This window comes from Nerophis ophidion, linkage group LG03, assembly GCF_033978795.1.
Source record: "Nerophis ophidion isolate RoL-2023_Sa linkage group LG03, RoL_Noph_v1.0, whole genome shotgun sequence".
In the NCBI taxonomy this organism is placed as follows: Eukaryota; Metazoa; Chordata; class Actinopteri; order Syngnathiformes; family Syngnathidae; genus Nerophis; species Nerophis ophidion.
In genome coordinates, this window is record NC_084613.1 from 36514709 (window position 1) to 36537478 (window position 22770).

The 22770-nt window shown below is 38.9% G+C and overlaps 1 protein-coding gene across 1 annotated transcript in view; it reads left to right on the top strand.

The window, feature by feature from the left end:
• Window positions 1-22770, top strand: part of kiaa1109 (KIAA1109 ortholog) — a 236469-nt gene that overhangs the window by 107818 nt on the left and 105881 nt on the right. Inside the window, exons 44-52 of the mRNA XM_061895057.1 lie at window positions 7202-7433; window positions 11593-11742; window positions 13464-13639; window positions 13757-13932; window positions 14224-14800; window positions 15349-15547; window positions 16841-17101; window positions 17718-17811; window positions 22282-22332. Coding sequence (XP_061751041.1) covers window positions 7202-7433; window positions 11593-11742; window positions 13464-13639; window positions 13757-13932; window positions 14224-14800; window positions 15349-15547; window positions 16841-17101; window positions 17718-17811; window positions 22282-22332 — 1916 coding nt within the window. The remainder of the gene's footprint in view (window positions 1-7201; window positions 7434-11592; window positions 11743-13463; window positions 13640-13756; window positions 13933-14223; window positions 14801-15348; window positions 15548-16840; window positions 17102-17717; window positions 17812-22281; window positions 22333-22770) is intronic.

Consider the following 22770-nt stretch of genomic DNA (forward strand, 5'->3'; position numbering starts at 1 on the left):
CATGGCAGGACTTGGTCAATGAGCTGAAAAGAGCTGGGACCACTGTTTCCATGGTCACTGTTGGTAATACACTAAGACGTCGTGGTTTGAAATCATGCACGGCACAGAGGGTTCCCCTGCTTAAACCAGCACATGTTAAGGCCCGTCTTACATTTGCCAATGACCATTTGGATGATCCAGAGGAGTCATGGGAGAAAGTTCTGTGGACAGATGAGACCAAAATTGACCTTTTTGGTCATAATTCCACTATGCGTGTTTGGAGGAAGAAGAATGATGCATACCATCCCAAGAACACCATCCCTACTGTGAAGCATGGGGGTGATAGCATCATGCTGTGGGGGTGTTTTTCTGCTCATGGGATAGGACGACTGTACTGTATTAAGGAGAGGATGGCTGCAGCCATTGTGAGATTTTGGCCAAAAACCTTCTTCCCTCAGTGAGATCATTGAAGGTGAGATCATTGAAGATGAGTCGTGGCTGGATCTTCCAACATGACAATGACACAACGCACACAGCCAGGAAAACCAAGAAGTGGCTTCTTAAGAACAATATCAAGGTTCTGGAGTGGCCTAGCCAGTCTCCAGACCTAAATCCAATTGAAAATCTTTGGAGGGAGCTGAAAGTCTGTGTTACTCAGCGACAGCCCAGAAACCTGACTGATCAAAAGAAGATCTGTGTGGAGGTGTGGGCGAAAGTCCCTCCTGCAGTCTGTGCAAACCTGGTGAAGAACTACAGGAAACGTTTGACCTCTGTAATTGCAATCAAAGGCTACTCTACAAAATATGAATGTTGAGGTTAGAATACTTATTTTCAGCTTTATCACACAAATAAATTGTTAAAAAATCAAATATTGTGATTTCTGTATTTTTCTTTGTAGGTTATCTCTCATACAGTGGACATGCACCTACCGTGAACATTTCAGACCCCTCCATGATTTCCACGTGGGAGAACTTGCAAAATAGCAGGGTGTTCAAATATTTATTTTCTTCACTGTATGTATATATACAGTATATATATACAGTGGGGCAAAAATGTATTTAGTCAGCCACCAATTGTGCAAGTTCTCCCACTTAAAACGATGACAGAGGTCTGTAATTTTCATCATAGGTACACTTCAAGTGTGAGAGACAGAATGTGAAAGAAAATCAAGGAATTCACATTGTAGGAATTTTAAATAATTTATTTGTAAATTATGGTGGAAAATAAGTATTTGGTCAACCATTCAAAGCTCTCACTGATGGAAGGAGGTTTTGGCTAAAAATCTCACGATACATGGCCCCATTCATTCTTTCCTTAACACGGATCAATCGTCCTGTCACCTTAGAAGAAAAACAGCCCCAAAGCATGATGTTTACACCCCGATACTTCACAGTAGGTGTGGTGTTCTTGGGATCCAACTCAGTATTCTTCTTCGTCCAAACACGACAAGTTGAGTTTATACCAAAATGGATACATGGGTGATACAGCAGAGAGAATGTCATGTGGTCAGATGAAACCAAAATAGAACTTTTTGTATAAACTCAACTCGTTGTGTTGGGAGGAAGAAGAATACTGAGTTGCATCCCAAGAACACCACACCTACTGTGAAGCATGGGCGTGGAAACATCATGCTTTGGGGCTGTTTTTCTGCTAAGGGGACAGGACAATTGATTCGTGTTGAGGAAAGAATGAATGGGGCCATGTATCATGAGATTTTTAGCCAAAAACTCCCTCCATCAGTGAGAGATTTGAATGGTTGACCAAATACTTATTTTCCACAATAATTTACAATTAAATTCTTTAAAATTCCTACAATATGAATTCCTGGATTTTTTTTCACATTCTGTCTCTCAGTTGAAGTCTACCTATGATGAAAATTACAGACCTCTGTCATCATTTTAAGTGGAAGAACTTGCACAATCGGTGGCTGACTAAATACTTGTTTGCCCCACTGTGTATATATATATATATAAGCAATAAAAGTGAATATTGATTAGAGTATACAACATGCTGCCACGGTGTATTTAAAAGGCAACAGTTTAAAATGACATCATTACCCAGAATGCAGTTTTGCGTAACCGTCAGTCAGAATGGTGTGATGAGTACCAATTATATTGTCCAATATGATGGAAAATCTTGAACACTGTAAAAGCTGGGAATTTTTCCATCCTTCCATTCATTTTCTACTGCTTGTCCATTATGGAGTCGCAAGCGTTTGCTGGAGCCTATCTCAGCTGCTTTCTTTTCCATTAAAAAAAGACACAGTTTTATTGTCCTGACTGAGATAAATGTGTTGATGGTGGACCGGTTGAAGTTGGTTGAAACACATAGGAGAAGAAGCAAAAAGAAAAAAAATGGGTAAATTACTGGGAAATTGTGAATTACAGTAAAACTGGTAATTTTTGAAAGGTTTGTTGAATGAGCAGACGTGTCCTGAAAGCGCTGAATGTTTTGACGTTTGAATGGGATCAATCCGATGAATAATGTGGGAGTTACACGCGACCGAAAAACGGAGCAGAAGAGGAATGAGAATAACTTAAACAATTCCTGAAGGAATTGCGTGTGAATGCTCCGATGCTGAATTTGAACTGAAATGCTGATGGAATATAAAATGAATGTAAGAATAGTTCAAATCTTAAAATGGTTTGAATGTTAAAGAGCTGACGCTGAACTGAAATGCTAATGAAATGTAGAGTGAATGCAGAAATTGTTTTAATGTTGAAATGGTTTGAATCTTGAGGAGGTGACGCTTAAGTAAAATACTAGTGGAATGTAGAAATGGTTTGAAAGTTTTTTGTTTTTTTTTTATAAAAAATTATTCTGCGGCCCGGTACCAGTCGGGCCACGGCCCGGTGGTTGGGGACCACTGCTCTAAACTGCTGTTTTGTGCGTAAGCACAAACAACAGTCAGGACCCTTCCCCCCCACTTGGAAAGGAGGAAGGCTACCCTTTCGTCCATTGGGTTGAACTCCAACGTCCAGGCTTTGAGCCGGGGGGCAACAAGAATTGCTACCCCGGCTCGTCGCCTCTCACTGCGTGCAACGCCAGAGTGGAAGAGAGTCCAGTCCCTCTCGAGAGAACTGGTTCTAGAGCCCTTGCTGTTCTTCGAGGTGAGTCCGACTATATCCAGCCATAACTTCTCTACCTCGCGCACTAGCTCAGCGCCCCGCCCCCCCCTGCTCCCCCAGTAAGGTGACTTTACATGTCCCAAGAGCTGGCTTATGTAGCCAAGGATCGGACCGCCAAGTGCCCTGCCTTTGGTTGCCGCCCAGCTCACACTACACTCGACCTCTATGGTCCCTGCTATGGTTGGTGAGCCCATTGGAGGGGAGACTGGCCGGGCCTCATGGGGACAGGCCCGGCCACCAGGCGCTCGCCATCGTGCCCCACCTCCGTGCATGGCTCCAGAGGGGGGCCCCGGTGACCTGCATCCGGGCGAGGGAAATCTGAGTCCTTTTCTTGTGTTATTCATAGAGGTATTCAAGCTGCTCTTTGTCTGATCCCTCACCTAGGACCAGTTTGCCCTGAGAGACCCTACCAGGGGGCATAGAATCCCCCGGACAACATAGCTTCTAGGATCATTGGGACACGCAAACTCCTCTACCACGTTAAGGTGGCAGCTCAGAGAGGATTTTTTTTTATTTTGTTTTTTTAAATCAATGTAAATATAAACAGAATACAATGATTTGCAAATCCTTTTCAACCCATATTCAATTAAATGCACTACAAAGACAAGATATTTGATGTTCAAACTTATAAACATAATTTTTTTTTGCAAACAATAATTAACAACAATAATTCATGGCTGCAACACGTGCCAAAGTAGTTGGTAAAGGACATGTTCACCACTGTGTTACATGTCTTTTCCTTTAACAACACTGAATAAACGTTTGGGAACAGACTCTTTTACTACGAAGCCAAGCTGTTGTAACACGTGGCTTGGTATTGTCTTGCTGAAATAAGCAGGGGCGTCCATGATAACGTTGTTTGGATGACAACATATGTTGCTCCAAAACCTGTATGGACCTTTCAGCATTAATGGTGCCTTCACAGATGTGTAAGTTACCCATGCCTTGGGCACTAATACACCCCCATACCATCACAGATGCTGGCTTTTGAACTTTGCGCCTATAACAATCCGAATGGTTGTTTTGGTCTTTGTTCTGGAGGACACCACGTCCTCTGTTTCCAAAGATAATTTGAAATGTGGACTCGTCAGACCAAAGAACACCTTTCCACTTTACATCAGTCCATCTTAGGTGAGCTCGGGCCTAGCCAAGCCGGCGGCGTTTCAGGGTATTGTTGATAAATGGGTTTGGCTTTGCATAGTAGAGTTTTAACTTGCACTTACATATGTAGCGACCAACAGTAGTTACTGACAGTGGTTTTATGGAGAGTTCCTGAGCCCATGTGGTGATATCATTTACACACTGATGTCGGTTTTTGATGCAGCACCGCCTGAGGGATCAAAGATCCGTAATATCATCGCTTACGTGCAGTGATTTCTCCAGATTCTCTGAATTTTTTGATGATTTTACAGACCGTAGATGGTAAAATACCTAAATTACTTGCAATAGCTCGTTGAGATATGTTGTTCTAAAACTGTGTGACAATTTGCTTACAAAGCGGTGACCCTCACCCCATCCTTGTTTGTGAATTACTTAGCATTTCATGGAAGCTGCTTTTATACCAAATTATTGCACGCAACTGTTCCCAGTTAGCCTGCACACCTGTGGGATGTTCCATATAAGTGTTTGATGAGCATACCTCAACTTTATCAGTGTTTATTGCCACCTTTCCCAACTTCTTTGTCACGTGTTGCTGGCATCAAATTCTAAAGTTAATGATTATTTTGAAAAAAAAAAAATGTTTATCAGTTTGAACTTTAAATATGTTGTCTTTGTAGCATATTCAACTGAATAAGGGTTGAAAATGATTTGCAAATCATTGTATTCCATTTATATTTACATCTAACACAATTTCCCAACTCATATGGACACTTCTTGTCGTGTCCATAATAGATTGTGAAAACTGGTAGATAACCACCGATATTGGTTATAAGCAGACCACTTGTAGTATTATCATCAACTTGTAGTAAGTCATTGTTGAAAATATCATCAATGAGCATGGCATTGTGTCCTGTGATTCTGCTTGGATTTGTGATTTTCGGATGTAAACTGCTGCTTTACATTGTATCAATGAAGTTATCATCAATGGAATTTTGCTGATTAGGAATCAGTAGGTAACCACATAAGAAATTTACATTTTGACCGATGTACATGAGAGATGCCAAATAGTTGTTCAATGTAAGGCAACATATATTGTACAATAAGCTTTGTATTAAAGGTGACAAAGTAAATTACAATAATATTTTGACGGCGAGGCACAATTCCTGTCCTTCACTTTTAATGTGTATCGTGTGTGGGGGCATCTGTATGACTGTACTGAACAGAAGGTTCCATACTGAAAAAGTAGACTAAAAGCACATGTACAGTAAGTTACATCCCTACTTAATGTTATAGAAGTGTTCAAACTTGGCCAACGATCCACAAGACCAAACACAGCAATTTTGAGTGTGAAACACAAATTGCTTAAATGTAAATGATACAGTTCCTGTAATTAGTGGAAATAATAATCACATATGCCAAGTCGTTAGCCCTGCAGACATCCCATTAATAATTATGTGAGCTTTAGGGGTAGCCAAATACAACTTTGTCACTTCCGATACAATAATAATATTAGAGCCTTGAGTATGGATCGATACCGATATTAATCTGATACTTTGATTATTTTGTAATGTTGAATGTAGAAGATTTTGCTCAAGTAAAATTAGTCAAGAGAACAAGGCTAGGTATGATAAACACTAACCTATTCATGATTAACCATCTGGAATGAACTTATGCTGTCTGTAGGTTGAACTGGACTGATAATGTTTTTTTAGTTGACACCTAGTTGCCACAATAATTCATAAAGTTAAGCTCATGACACAGTAATTATGCAGACACATTTATTACTGAATACTTTTTAATACACTTCTGCCTTGGGAATTTTGTATATGTAGGTAATATGCAAATATAATTATTTGAAAATGTTTGTATTGACAATTGTGTTTTCTATTATTGTTCAATTAAAGACCGCTTATTCCCTTTTGGGATCTTGGGGGCGCTGGTGCCTATCTAAGCTACAATCGGGCGGACAAGTCTCCAACTCATCGCAGGGCCAACACAGATAGACAGACAACATTCACACTCACATCTACACACTAGGGCCAATTTAGTGTTGCCAATCAACCTATCCCTAGATGCATGTCTTTTGAAGTGGGAGGAAGCCGGAGTACCCAGAGGGAACCGACGCATTTACGGGGAGAACATGCAAACTCCACACAGAAAGATGACTTTAACTAAATAAAATAAATTACCAACCATGTGTGCTTATTGGAGGACATTCGGCTGTTAACTAGTTGTCCAGCTTTGCAAAAGTCATCGCATTAGACAATTTAGATACGAGCTGATATCATCTGATACTTTTTTTTTTTTTTGGGACACTCCAAGTGAGTTTGAAAGAGGTCAATATGAATATGTTTTAAATTTGGGAAGCTAACCCTTGTCAGGTCAAACGAAACTAACAGCAAATATGGCCCTGGGGCACCTGTTATAAAGAATACTATATTAATCACACTATAATTAAAAATGTTCTGCAAAAAAACAAAAGTTACTTTTTAAAAACAATGATTATCATGCGGGGTTGACAGGCTGGATTGATGCATGTTTCTTTGTTTTTTTAAATGAATATATTAACTTAGTTTTCTGTATGCTTATTTTCGAAAAAAAATATTAGTTGTGCTCACTCTAAATTTCAATCAACCAAAGAGCAGCATTGATGAAGAGAAATTACTAAGTAGCAATCTTGCTGCTCAGAACAACCTGCAAATATCAGTATTTGGACAGACTGTATGCATAATTAACACAATATTAACACACTCTTTATTAGGTTTTTAATCAGTCAATCAGGGGTTAGGGTTGGCCCTTATGTTACCCCAAGTCTTAATTATTAATTTGGCCTAGATATTTTGAATAATTCTTTACTGACAATGTGTAAAAGATACTTCTCTGTTTCAACATGACCATATGGAGTGCACACAAAAGCCATTAGGTTTCATCCATCCACTATTGCAAAAATAAAAATAACTTAACAATATCAACCTTATTTGTGTCATCCCCAGGGCTCTCACCCCTACCAATCTTTGAGCTACACCAGCGGTGACACAGCAGCTGACTCACCAGCTCACGTGAGCGGCATGGGCCTGACAGTCAAGGACAGCCCCAGAAAAGAGAGTCTCCTGAGTAATTTAACGGGAAGCTTTCGCAGTCTTCACAACCTACTGGAAGGGACACCCCAGAGGAATGAACCATCTGTCGCCGCAGCAGCCATGAGCAGCTCCCTCACTCGTGCAGGTGCCTGATTGAAAGTTCTATTAGCTACCCTTTAGTTTTAAGATAATTACATAGCTACACTCTGGACTTTTGGAGGGTGAATCATTTAGGATGAATGATAATGGTAATCATTAATAAAGACTTTACATAATTATATTTCATATTAAAGAAAAAAAAAACATTAGATAACTGAGGCACCACCCTTAGACGGAGAATAGCCAATTCACTGATTGTCTCAATATCAGTCAAATTATGGTATTTTGATGAATCGCTAATTCAACAACTGGGGTGTGAGCTGCCACCTTATCGTGGTAGAGTATGGATAGAGTTTCTAGGCGCAGTCAGGGCGTTGAGGGTATCTGGTTTGGTGGCTGCAGGATTAGGTCTCTGCTTTTTGCAGATGATGTGGTCCTGATGGCTTTATTTGACCAAGATCTTCAGCTCTCACTGGATTGGTTCGCAGCTGAGTTTTAAGCGACTGGGATGGGAAGCAGCACCTCCAAGTCCATGGTTCTTGCCTGGAAAAGGGTGGAGTGCCATCTCTGGGTTGGGGATGAGATCTTTTCCCAAGTAGAGGAGTTCAAGTAGCTTGGAGTCTTGTTCACGAGTGAGGGAAGAGTGGATCGTGAGGTCGACAGGTGGCGTCTTCAGTATGGCAGACGTTGTAGCGATCCGTTGTGGTGAAGAAGGAACGGAAACGGATCCGTTGTGGTGAAGAAGGAACGGAAACGGAAGGCAAAGCTCTCAATTTACCGGTCGATCTACGTTCCTATCCTCACCTATGGTCATGAGCTTTGGGTTTTGACCGAAAGGACAAGATCACGGGTACAAGGGGCGGTAATGAGCTTCGGCCGCCGGGTGGAGAGGCTCTCCTTTAGAGATAGGATCAGAAGCGCTGTCATCCGGGAGGAGCTCAAAGTAAAGCCGTTGCTCCTCCACATCGAGAGGAACAGATGAGGTGGTTCGGGCATTTGGTCAGGGTTCCACCTGAACACCTTTCGGGCACGTCTGACCGGTGAGAGGCCACGGGGAAGACCCAGGACACCTTGGGAAGACTATGTCTCCCGGCTGGCCTGGGAATGCCTCGGGATCCCCCGGGAAGAGCTGGACAAAGTGGCTGGGGATATGGAAGTCTGGGTTTTTCTGCTTAGGCTGCTGCCCCCGCCACCCGACCTCGGATAAGCAGAAGAAGATGGATGGATTGGTGTGGGGGTCTAGTTGATATATTGAGGGATACACCATTTTGAACACATACTAAGGGAGTGTTTTCCGTTCATATGTTGATTGTGCACGCTGTAATTTTCATGAGATAACATATTGGCTGACAATTTAAAGTTTTCTTTACTTTAATTTAAGTTAATCACTTCATGTGATCAATCGATGCAAACTGATGCTGTATTAATAAGAAATATGTGTTTGATTACAAAGACTGTGTTTCCTTCATTTCTCAGTCTTTCAACTAAGAAATGTGATCACGATACCAACACAATGTTAGAAAAACAAAACTAAACTGTTCCGGCTCCACCATTTAACCGATAAACTTTTCTGATGTTGAGACCGAGTTACCAATTAATCCAGTATATTTCAGATTTTCTGCTGTCCTTTGCTACTTACTTCTGTGATGATTGTCCCACATTTGGTGCTGTTTAGGAGCAGGAGACACCTGTTCTTGTGCGCTAAACTTTTTCTGTTGCTTTAAAGTTATGTTTACGGCAGTCGTTTTCTTTTTGTAACTTGGTCTTTGGCTAGCTTAGTTTAAGAGACAATGTTTGTGGATATGTCAGTATACTTCAAAACATAACTTAAAGCTTAATGTTGGGTTCCCCATTCTGTAAAGACACCCAAAATTAACCATTTATTGTGGTGTTCCGAAGACAATCTTAGGCTTTTTTAATACATTTTTTACATAAAACAATGTGGTTTCAATGTAAACATCAATTACCAGCGTCCAAAACATAATTTCCGGCAGATTAACATCTGCAATGGAGATTAATTAAACCCAATATAAAGAAAAAGGTAGTGTTTGGTCTGTATGTGTCGTTGGGAATATCAGGTTCTCTACTCTCTGTGATATATTCAATAAAACACAAAATATGACCCAAATGAAATAAACGATTATTCTACTTGCCAATATCTTCATTCTTATTTCTAATAACTGTACATCCACTCATCTATCCATCCATTTTCTACTGCTTGTCCCTCTGGGGGTTGCAGAGGGTGCTGGAGCCTATCCCAGCTGCACTCAGCCGGAAGGCGGGGTACACCCTGAACAAGTCGCCATCAACATTAAAAATGCACTTTTGAAACGTATGAATTAATTATTAAAAAGAAAATCTGCTGTTTGCCGCCACACAAGTCACAGCACTCACTTACCTCCACTCTCATGTGTGTTCTATTGCAGCAGCTGTGGAGTAACTAGGTATGCGTATTTCAAGTTCCACATACTCCATGCGGTCCGTGTCTGGCTTGAATACATTTTTTTCAGTTACAAGCATTTAACAAAAGAAGCCATTATTGGAGGAAAATACAAACCCCCTTTCCATATGAGTTGGGAAATTGTGTTAAATGTAAATATAAACAAAATACTTTGATTTGCAAATCAATTTCAAACCAGATTCAGTTGAATATGCTACAAAGTCAACATATTTGATGTTCAAACTGATAAACATGTTTGTTTTGGCAAATAATCATTAACTTTAGAATTTGATGCCATTTGGGAAAGGTGGCAATAAATACTGATAAAGTTGAGAAATACTCATCAAACACTTATTTGGAACATCCAACAGGTGTGCAGGCTAATTGGGAACAGGTGGGTGCCATGATTGGGTATAAAAGCAGCTTCCATGAAATGCTAAGTAATTCACAAACAAGGATGGGGTGAGGGTCACCAATTTGTAAGCAAATTTTCGAACAGTTTTAGAACAACATTTGTCAACATGCTATTGCAAGGAATTTAGGGATTTTACCATCTACGGTTCGTAAAATCAACAAAAGGTTCAGAGAATCTGGAGAAATCACTGCACGTAAGCGATGATATTACGGACCTTTGATCCCTCAGGCGGTACTGCATCAAAAACCGGCAGTGTGTAAATGATATCACCACATGGGCTCAGGAACACTTCAAAAAAACACTGTCAGTAACTACAGTTGGTTGCTACATCTGTAAGTGTGGGTTAAAACTCTGCTCTGCAAAGCAAAACCCATTCATCAACAACACCAAGGAACGCCGCTGGCTTGGCTGGGCCCGAGCTCATCTCAGATGGACTGATGCAAAGTGGAAAGGTGTTCTGTGGTCTGACGAGTCCACATTTCAAATTATATTTGGAAACTGTGGACGTGGTGTCCTCCGGAACAAAGAGGAAAAAAAACATCCGGATTGTTATAGGCGCAAAGTTCAAAAGCCAGCATCTGTGATGGTATGGGTGTGTATTAATGCCCAAGGCATGGGTAACTTACACATCTGTGAAGGCACCATTAATGCTGAAAGGTCCATACAGGTTTCGGAGCAACATATGTTGTCATCCAAGCAACGTTATCATGGACGACCCTGCTTATTTCAGCAAGACAATGCCAAGCCACGTGTTACAAAAGCGTGGCTTCGCAAAAAAAGAGTACGGGTACTTTCCTGGCCCGCCTGCAGTCCAGACCTGTCTCCCATCGAAAATGTGTGGCGCATTAGGAAGCGTATAATACGACAGCGGAACTGTTGAACGACTGAAGCTCTACATTAAACAAGAATGAGAAAGAATTCCACTTTCAAAGCTTCAACAAATAGTTTCCTCAGTTCCCAAACGTTTATTGAGTGTTGTTAAAAGAAAAGGTGATACAACCCAGTGGTAAACATGCCCGTTCCCAACTACTTTAGCACATGTTGCAGCCATGAAATTCTAAGTTAATTATTATTTGCCCAAAAAAAACAAAGTTTATGAGTTTGAACATCAAATATCTTTTCTTTGTTGTGCATTCAATTGAATATGGGTCTAAAAGGATTTGAAAATCATTGTATTCCGTTTATGTTTACATCTAACACAATTTCCCTAATCAAACTTTTTTCTTATTGATTAATCTCTGCAGCCCTAATTGACATCTTCCTTATTATTGAAAGATGATGACTCTTACAGTTAATTGTTAAATAATTAAATACAATGTTACTTAAACTGTCCTCTTTTTTAAACTTCAGGGACGGATATACTGACTGAGCACCCGCTTCTATCTCAACCCTCCTCTGTTAGCTTTTACAACTGGATGTCCAATGCTGTTGGTAACAGGAGCGGGGCTACAGTTCAGGAGTCCCCAATCAACCGCTCCCATCACAATAGCCTACAGACGGGTACGCACAACTTGTCTCAAAAGTTCATTTTCTATGTAGAATATTTTTCCCATAAAAGGTGACGCTAACACAAAATATCTAAAATGTCTTGTTTATAACTTTCTCTAAATGTTGCAGTTTTACTAAACCCATTGGATACTCCAATTATTCACTACCTGTGCCAACCACTATCAAGCATTAACAGTCTTGAAGAAGGTCAGGAAGTTGTCCCTTAGTGTTGTGCTGTTATTGGTGAATAGTTAGTTTTTCTCAACGGAGTACAATCGATGTGTACCTTAGTCACCCGGTGTCTGTACTAGTATCCCTGCTTGAAAATGTCTAGGCTGTGTCAATGTTTGTAATTCAGTAGTTAGCTACCGACACAACCATATGGTATGTTTCGAATAACACATTTGGTTGTGGTTCATTTAGTGTTCTCACGCAATGTTTTTATCCACCCATTAAGGTCTAGGTATTTTTTTTATTTGACTAAAAAAATACGCAAAATGTTGCAACCTGATTGGACAGAGTAGGGTATGAGTAATGAGATGGCGCTTTCTGAAATTCTATTGCTGGTAATTCTTCAGTCGATGCAGTGTTTGCATTTGAGCTTACATGAGTTGAGTTACTGGTAAGTTGTTTGTATGCAGACACCCTGGTTTCTTGATTGGATCACAACAAACCATGTTGACATTATTACCCCTACAATATTGGTCATGACAAAATTTTTCATGAATGGTCCTCTGGGTGTCTAAATCATGCTGTTCTGTCCGCTATATTGCATGTTTCAATTAGCGTTGGTAGTAGTGTTAACTTAGAACAACTACAGTGAAACCCCCTTATCTCGACGCCCCTCGGATTGGCTGAGGATTTTTGAAGCTATGGCAGTTTGTTGACACCTTTTTCCTGCATTGGCGTATTTTGTGAGTAGTATAATCTAGGTCAAAAATACTGCAATGTTTTTATTTTGAAACTCAATTTGCTTTGACAGGAAGTTACTATGTACCCATTTTAAAGCTTTGTAACGGTTATTTTGTGAAACGCTAGTTGCCGATAATATGGAAGTTAACAATACTACGACACATATCAATATATGGAGCAATTTTGGGGTCCCAAGTTTATTTAGAACAAAAGCAGTCAACCATGTACGTCAACAGGAATTAAAACTAATAACACTAACACAGTGGAGCCTCGATTTAAACACTAATTGGTTCTTGAACAAAGTTCATTCATAGAAAAGTTGTCATACAACACTGTGGTTAATTCCTCAATGTTCAAAGCACACATCGCTTGTCTATTGCTTTCTTTGAATTCATACTGAGCTAGTAAAATTAGAAACTAATTGTAAAATGGCTAGAAAACACTTAAAACCATCCAAAGTAGCATTGAGCATAGTGGCTAACACCTGCAACACTGACCTGACAATGAGCACTGGAGAGCAACCCGCTAGCCTACAATTACCGTGCTGCTGGACACCAAATGGCTGCACTACGACATTTTTACATTAAGACGAGGTTCGTACACCAACACATATTTTTATTTGGCCTGTGGTTCGTAAAATAAAAAATGTATGTAATGACGAGTATGTATATCAAGGTTCCACTGTACTAACAAGACGGTGCACCAGGACTTGATGAGTCGTTTGATCGACGAGGTTCGCAATGTCGGGAAACATATTGCAAGGAGACAAGGCATCAGTTTCATGATTATGCTCAATTTGTAACTCTGTCCCCTATTCACAGGTGGGACTTGTAACCTGCCAACCATCCCTTCTGCTTCAGACTTCAACATAGTATTTTCCAGTGACCAAAACACTTTGGACGGAACCCACTCCCAGCATAGCACCAGCCAAGATGACATAGATGATATTGAAGCGGGAAATTTGTGTCCTGCTGCTGTTCAACTTGCTGATGCTCAGGTGAATAACATAGGATTTTACTTCAAGTCATGTCATTTTATATGACCTATATTTGTTGTTGCATCTACTACAACTACTGTTTCTAAACTGTTCTTTGGTTTCTGCTTGACCTCGCAGGTTGTTTTCAAGCCTTTGCTGAACTACACGGGCATCCAAGCGCAGGACGCCACACCTCTGAGCTACAAGATGTATTTTGGAGAACATCTGTCCTTTTCAGGCAACCTTGAGTGTCTAAGAGCTGACATTGTGGACTCTGACACCTCCAAAGAGCGCAAAAACAAAAAATCCAGAAAGTAAAGTTCTTTTTTTTTTTTACTTTGGAAAGTAGAAATCAAACCGGTGCAGTAACGTACATCTGCTAAGTCTTTGTATTACAACAAAATAGTATTAATATATTGGTGTATGTCGCACACTTTCTTTAATTGAATACATATTTGCCTAGATAAGAAATATATGATTTTAGTTGAGGTCTGACAAAAAATAATGACAATATGTGAGATGCAATGTGAATTATTTCTAAAAAAGTACTGCAACATCCAGACACACTGACATATATGCTAAACTTTGTTTTTTCATACTTCTAGGCAAGGTTTGGTCAACCTTCCACCACTTGATTTCAAGCCAGCCCTTCTTATTGAGACTTTTAGTTTGAATGCGGTGGTGATGGAAAAGTCAACCAGTGCTCCACAGGGCCCCTCTGCTGTCCCACTCACCTTCCACGACCTCAACCGACGACACTACAACACATTCCATTGTGATTTCACCACGGCCTGCCAATCTATTAGCCAACGTGTTGACATGGCTCTTGTGCGCCTCATTCACCAGTTCAGTACCATGATTGACGACATCAAAGCCACTCAAACGGACATCAAGCTTAATCGATACACTGCGGGCTCAACCTCACCAACGCCAACCTTCAAAGCACGACCGTACCGCCATTTCAGGTCGTCCGAATTCAGCCGTAGCTCACGTGGTAGCCTCAATGGGACGACACGTAGTGGCACGCAAACTTTGAAGAGCAAAAGAGGTTTAGGTGGAGGAGGAGCAGGGGTTGTTGGGGGTTTACCATCTAACGGACCTCCATCAACCATGGATACGCTAGGAAGAAGAGAGCACAGGGGACGCAGCTCTCTTGGAAGATCAGAACGTCGCACCTCCAAGGTAACAATTTAATTAGATATTGTGTAAGCATTTCATAGAAATTATAAATAGTGACACCTAAAACACATACACTCATTGGCCACAACATTCAATACTAAACTGATACCGATGCTAAGGCTCACAATAATATTTTAGTCCCATATGTATAATTTGTGTCATTGCCTTGTTTAGTTATTTACACCAAATAGAATACCAAAAATCTAGATATAAATGTTCTCGGTTTTTATTACTGAGAGCATTAAAGTGCAATGCACACTTACCAACTTAAGAGGGAGCCAGTTGGTTATTAAGTCTGCATGGTGCATGCACACTCCACCAATTGCTGTGTCATCAAATCACCTTTTATTGAAGATTTGTCAGAGCATGAACCGAAATTTAATGTGAAATATGTTTTACATATTTTAGGACTGACAAGGTGTGCTACCAAAAGCCTTTTGTGAAAATTTAGTAAAATATTCTGTGTATTTTAGGTGTCCAGAAAGGGCTCCCATGATATGGCTACCAAATGCCTTTTGTAAAAATGTAGTAAAATATTGTGTGTATTTTAGGTGTCCAGAAAGGGCTCCCGTGACGTGGCAGACCACACAACCATCCAGATGGACGACTCCGACTCCATCACAGTTTCGGAGCAGAGCGAGCCCTCAGCAGAATGTTGGCAGAATATGTACAAGCTGCTTAACTTCTACTCGCTCATCTCAGATCCCACAGGCATCCTGGAGAAAAGTTCTGCAGAAAACGGTGTGTCAGGTGGGACGCTACCAAATTATATCTTCGGGTTGGATTCAGTCTTTTATTTTGTTGATACATTTGTTCTCATAAACCTCCCCAAAAAAACAGTGGTTCTTGAGACTAAAGTGACTCATAGGTTTCTGAGTTCAAATCTTTTATGTTGCCCCCTGTACTTTTTTGTACATCTTCTCTTAGTACTCATGTTTTCTCATATTTTCCAAAAAAATGCATGTTATGTTGTTTGGATACTAAATATGTGAGTGTGAATGTTTATAGCGTAGCTTTAACACTGTCAACTATGACATGTTTTGTCCTTTAAGTTGAAGACATCAAAATTATGTTCAAATGACAAGCAATGTATTACATACAGCTGGGGTGTCTAACTCCATTTCATAGAGAGCCACACCCCGGTTATGGCAACACTTAGAGGGCCATTATTACATTGAATATCCATCCATCCATCTTTTTCCTACCGCTTGTCCCTTTCGGGATCGCAGGGGGTGCTGGAGCCTATCTCGGCTGCATTCGGGTAGTTCACCCTTGACATATAATATATAATTTTTGTTATTACCGACTTTGCATTTTAGTATTACAGTATACATTTTTTACGTACAGTGTAGAAGAAGATCTGTAGATTTTACGATTAAATCCTGGTGACTGAGCTGTCAAGAGTTTACCGTAAACTCTTCTGGTGGTTTTTACAACATATTATTTGGAATGTAAAAAGAGTACGACTGTTTTTTACAGAAAAAATCTGGTGTCCAAGTAACCCTTTTTTTTTTTTTTACCATAAAGTCAAAAAGTATTTTTTACAGACTACAATTTGATTGATAACTTCAAGTCAATCAGATTTTACATATTTAGTTTTATTTTCATTAAACAAATGTTTGGAATGTATGATCATTTTATATTTGGAGTATTTTTATGTATTAAAGTTTAAAAGATCTGCATTTGGACACAGTACATCTATTTCCTCTGTCAAAATGGAAATAACCGATACATTTAAAGGGAATAAGCAGTAGAAAATGGATGGATGGATGGATTTAGTAAGAAAAGATGTATTACTTTATTGACACATATTTTCAGGAAGTCTCATAAAATAATGCAGCGGACCAAATCTGGTCCCTGAGTCTTGAGTTCGACACTTGTGTATTACAGTATGCTGATATGTTCGGTAACAGTTCTTCATTCAGCTCTAAAATATGTGAAAATTGTCTCACAATTTGTAAAATGTATTTGAACATTTTTTTGATCAGAAACCCTTAAAAGATACTGTTTACCGTCAATGTGTTCTTTTATTTCCCACAAAAGGTGGACATCGCCCCTCGGAGCCTCTTTGTAACGTGATCTTTGAGAACGAACAGCAGGAGCCTACCACACCGACTAGGCTCCCGGGTGCAAGCGGCAGGCGTCGAAGCCTGGTGAACTCCGAGCCCCAGCACGTCACCCTCCTAGTGTTTGGTATCGGCATGGTGAACCGCACCCACTTGGAAGCTGACATTGGGGGACTCACCATGGAGGCCGAACTGAAGAAGATCCATGGCAGTTTCACCCTCAAAGAAAAGATGAAAGGTCAATCAAAAGCAAAACAAAAAACATGTATTTCTGACTTAAAATTGTCTCGTAAAAGACAGAACCCAAAATATTAACACATCTTTAAAGACCATAACAAATCACAGAGAAATCTTAAAATACTTGTTCAGAGGTGTCCAAAGTATGGCTCAAGGGATATTCTGATGGACAGCTTGTGCTTTGGTTGACTTTCAACATATTCTAAAAATAAAAAATATGAATAATGAGACATGAAATAAATTATTACAATAGTTAACTTTTTTATCTCTAACACAAAGCTAAGATGTGGATGGTTTTTTAGACAGCTGGATGGATTAGTTTCAGCAACAAAGTGGCACCCGCAGCCTTTTTTTTTTTTTGCATGCGGCCCTCGGTGCAGAAAGACATACCTGTTCTAGACCATGCTAAAATAACAAACACAATGTTTACCAGAAAATTGTGCACATTTCTAATACATTCAGACTGATGTCAAGGTCTCCATGCAGGTTATGTGATCGGCTTGTGTAACAATGCGAATAATAGCTATGCAGTGGCTCCTGACTGGAAAAACATAATCAGATGTGCACTGCAAGTTGTTTCATTTTTTTTGTTTGATTGTATCAATGTTTCCACACAGATATTCTACATCAGAAAATGACTGAGACGTGTGCATCGGCTCATATTGGAGGAGTGAACATTGTGTTGCTGGAGGGCCTAACACCAGACATTCAGTAAGTACAAAACCTTCACGCCTATCGACTGGAGGAAAAAATTGTATACTATTTTCTCCTCTTTTCTCATTTTTTTCAAATTGTTTTTGTAGTTTTAATTATTAACTAAGTCGTGGAGTCAGTAGACACTTTCCGCACAACAGTAGTTTCCCGACTCTTTGTGGTTCAACATTTGCCGGTTTCTTTTCCTTGCTTGAATAGTAAATATTTCATTTTTTAATGGTAACGTTGATAGAAAGTAATTTGATAGCAGTAAGAGTGCTGCAGCTATTAATCGAGTCATTACAATCAATATTTTTATAATAATTATGATACAATTATATTGATTTATGAGGATACAGTATTTTAATGATGCTGATATAAAAAATTATACAAAAAAAAATTAATCAAGTAGATGTTTGACAAAATGTTCATGTTTTGTAAGAACAATACAAATGTAGTAAATCTAAAATGTGTTCACTGACTGTGATAGGCATATTATGTTTAGAACAGGGGTGTCCAACTTTTATCACAATGACACGAAAAGAAGAAGAAGATGGCTACTTTAACAAAAAGAAAGGTAATATTAGCTATTTTTTTTATTCATTTGATTGACAACATTTAAATTTTACTTTATTTACAAAGCAGATATCTACCAATCTCAGTCCATTTTATTCCACTTGTGGTAATATGTCATTAATTTATTGCATAATGGTTAACGCTTTGAGTTTATTTCAAACATGCATAAAGTTACGGCATGATACATTACAATCTCCAGTTTATCTTTTCAACATCAAACATTTCAAAAAGATAGCTTTTTTAGTCCAACTCATTTTCTTTTTCATATCCACTGCTAACCCTTTTTATTCACTTCTTGTTTTCAATTTGTACCCAATTTACATGATAAATAATACAAAAAAATATTAGTAAAGTAAGTCCTAATTCACATAATTAAATAAATAAGATTACATCATTTTCAATAAGTTCAAAATGTTTATCATGATTAATTTGTGTTGTACTTAGTTTTAAAATACTAGATCAGTGATGTCCAAAGTAAGGCTCTGGGGACATTTTGATGTGCACTTTTTGAGTTTGAGCAGTTTCTTAAACTGGTTAATGTGAGTACTGTTTGGCTTCTTTGCTTAATGCATTCCATAAATTAATTCCACAAAAGAAGAAGAGAAAGTCAAACACAAATACAAATAGACGGAATAGACATTGAAAGAGTAAAATAAATCACACTTTTGGGTATCATCATTGGTGATAAAATTAACTGGAAATCTAATATAAAAAATATACAACATAAGGTGGCAAGAAATACATTAATAATGTATAAAGAAAATTATGTATTGGACAAAAAAAATCACTTCATATTTTCTATTGCTCGCTGGTGTTACCATATCCAAGTTATTGTGTAGAAATATGGGGAAACAACTACAAGAGCACACTTCATTCAGTAACTGTGTTACAAAAAAGGTCAGTTAGAATAATACATGAGGTTGTATATAGAGAATACACAAACCCTTTATTGATTGAATCAAAAATACTGAAATTCAATGATAATATAGTGAATTTGCAAACAGCTGAAATTATGCACAAAACAAACAATAACCTGCTACTCAAGAATGTACAACAATTCTTCTCAACAAAAGAAGAGGAATACATCCTCAGTGAAAAATGTAATTTAAAACAATTGTATGCACGTAAAAAACTTAGACCTTTTTAGGATATGAATAGAATAGAATAGAGTTTTATTGTCATTATTGCAATGAACAGGTTCAAAGAACAACGAAATTGGAGCAGCTCCTCCTAAGGTGCATATACAATATGGTAGTATAAATTAAAAAAAATAAATAAATAAATAAAAAATAAATTAAAAAAAAAAAAGATAGAGATGACAGATGTATCTATGTATACATACATAAAACATTATTTCACATTGTAGTCCAAAAAAATTGAAAAACATTTAAACATTACACATGAGGACATGATGGACATATGGTTGAATTGAATAGGCATACAATTACAAAGAGTGTAAGCAAATATTCTTTTAAACTTTGATGAGCTACTCAAAATCATGTGAAGTTACTTGTAAAAGAGACCTTGTTTGAAGTATCTAAAATAGATATTTTAGGGCTTTTCGAGTGTGACCTCCTAGGAATAGCGAGGATCTACTATATTTGCCATTTGATTTGTGTCTAACAGAGTTGCATATAATACAATGGTCACATAATGAATTAATTTAGAAAATAATGCAGTTTTAAAGATGTTTTTCAAAGAATATTTTGAAATTTATTGAAATGTTTCATGACTAGAGAGGGGCAGTGTACTCCAAAAGGAACTAGTGTGTACAAATAGGATTTGTTTTTAGTTTATGTTGCAATTAGGGCTGTCAAAATTCATGCAAATGAATTCATCAACATCATTAATCACTTTTTTTTTTTAAATAATCCATCAGAAGACTCTAAATAATATATTGATCTGTTCAAAAGTAAATTTGAGGACAATTAACCCAGAAACAATGGAACAGTTAAATTAACCAAAAAAGTATTGTCCACATTCTGCAGGAAATAGCTCCATCTTAAAATACCACATTAATAACACAACAAGAGAAACAGGTCCACAATAATGTTGAATAAATATTTGTTTAGACACATGAACATGATGTTAAATGTTTCATAAACACGTTAAGTGCCAAAGCAAGGCAAATTTATTTATGGAGCAAAATTCGTACACGAGGCAATTCAAAGTGCATATATATTCTCTTCTTACTTATAGTAAAATAAAACATGCCAAATATAGATAAAATAAAGGATTGCTATTTAATTGTATCAAATTTAATCCACAGCAACCCTGTAATTAATCTGGTTTAAAAATGTACTCACTTAACATTAGTTGTCCATCCATCCATCCATTTCCTACCGCTTGTCCCTTCTGGGGTCGCGGAGGGTGCTGGAGCCTATCTCAGCTTCATTCGTGCGGAAGGCGGTGTACATCCTGGACAAGTTGCCATCTCATCACAGGGCCAACACAGATAGACAACATTCACACTCATATTCACAAACTAGGGCCAATTTAGTGTTGCCAATCAACCTATCCTCAGGTGCATGTCTTTGGAGGTGGGAGGAAGCCGGAGTACCATGAGGGAACCCACACAGTCACGGGGAGAACATGCAAACTCCACACAGAAAGTTCCCGAGCGCAGTGAAGGCAAATGTTTCTGTGTTTTAGAGTATAGGTTAGGGTCGTTTCAAGTTGTTTTGTCGAAAAATCGAATTAAAGAGCCAGGTATTGTGGAAGTTAGGAATGTGTTCAAAATATTCAGATTAAAAGAAAAGACAGTTACCCCTGATTTCCACCGGACGCGTCACAGCTGCTGTGCGTAATCAACACGGCAGCGGACTCATTCCGTTTTTATTCTAGTCAATGTGGTATGGCACCGCCATGACGTTCACATTACTGATCCATGCGCTAAATATACACGGAGCTTCTATTCTTAATGGTTGCCACAACACAGCAGATCAATTTACCTAAAATCTGCATGTGTTGGACAGAAAGTCATGCACAAACGCAAAATAAATTAGGTTCCAAATAAAATTTTCATTTTTCAAGTTGCATATTATTTTACACTTTTAAACGTTGTACTGGATGGGGACGGAAATAAAGTCAACTTGTCAATTGGTTTTCTGACGTTTGACCCAAATGTTGATTATGGAGGAGACTGTGTGGGTTCCCTCTGGGTACTCCGGCTTCCTCCCACCTCCAAAGACATGCAGCTGGGGATAGGTTGATTGGCAACACTAAATTGGCCCTAGTGTGTGAATGTGAGTGAATGTTGTCTATCTGTGTTGGCCCTGTGATGAGGTGACGACTTGTCCAGGGTGTACTCCACCTTCCGCCCAAATGCAGCTGAGATAGGCTCCAGCACCCCCGCAACCCTAAAAGGGAGACGCTGTAGAAAAATGGATGGATGGGTGGATGGATGTAATGACCAGCTGCAACAAAATTTGTAGTTATGCTGCTATTAAATAGTATGCCTTCTATGAGCTCTTGTGGAGAAAACTTACTTGAAGCATTACGGGGACGGCGTGGTGAAGTTGGGAGATTGGCCGTGCCAGCAACCTGAGGGTTCCTAGTTCAATCACCTTCTACCAACCTCGTCACGTCCGTTGTGTCCTTGAGCTAGACACTTCACCCTTGCTCCTGATGGGTCGTGGTTAGGTCCTAGCATGGCAGCTCCCGCCATGAGCGTGTGAATGTGTATGTGAATGGGTGAATGTGGAAATAGGGTCAAAGCCCTTTGAGTACCTTGAAGGAAAAAAAGCACGATATAAGTGTAACCCATTTACATTCTGATATTGCATGAGTATTTTACAGTTTTCTCTGCTCTTGGAATGGAATTATCTTTATTGTCATTGCACAAGTACAACAAAATTGTGTGTTCTATTCCTGTGTTTTGTTCTGCTTTTTCCCCCTACAACTAATGCATAGACTGGAGGATTTCCCAACATCTCCCACCAGCACAGCAAAACAAGAGTTTTTGTATGTTATTTCTGCCTTTTAGGGCTCTCATACGTTTTGTGTATTCAAATTCTAAATGCTTATAAGTGCTTATCTGTCATTTGTCTATCATGTGTGGTCCACATTCGTCTGTGTGCATGAAGTCTTTTTCTTTTAGTTCTAGGAAGAGTAACAAAGTTGGCCTGCTGGCACATTTATTAATTCCTCATTGTGTAAGAAACTGATGATAATGACACATCTCATTTTATTTGAATAAAAAAGTGATCGAAGTGGACCTCGGTCAGGGTTCGTTCACACCAACATGATCCTGTGTATTTCTAAGCGCTATGTGTGGTTGTGAACATGGGAACCAAACAATGTGGTTAAATAGTATCATTGCATTTTAACAACTGTTTAATGGAGTTAAAGAACTGGTGAGAGTATTACCTCACTGCATAAATTAAGTAATAGTAAGAGAAA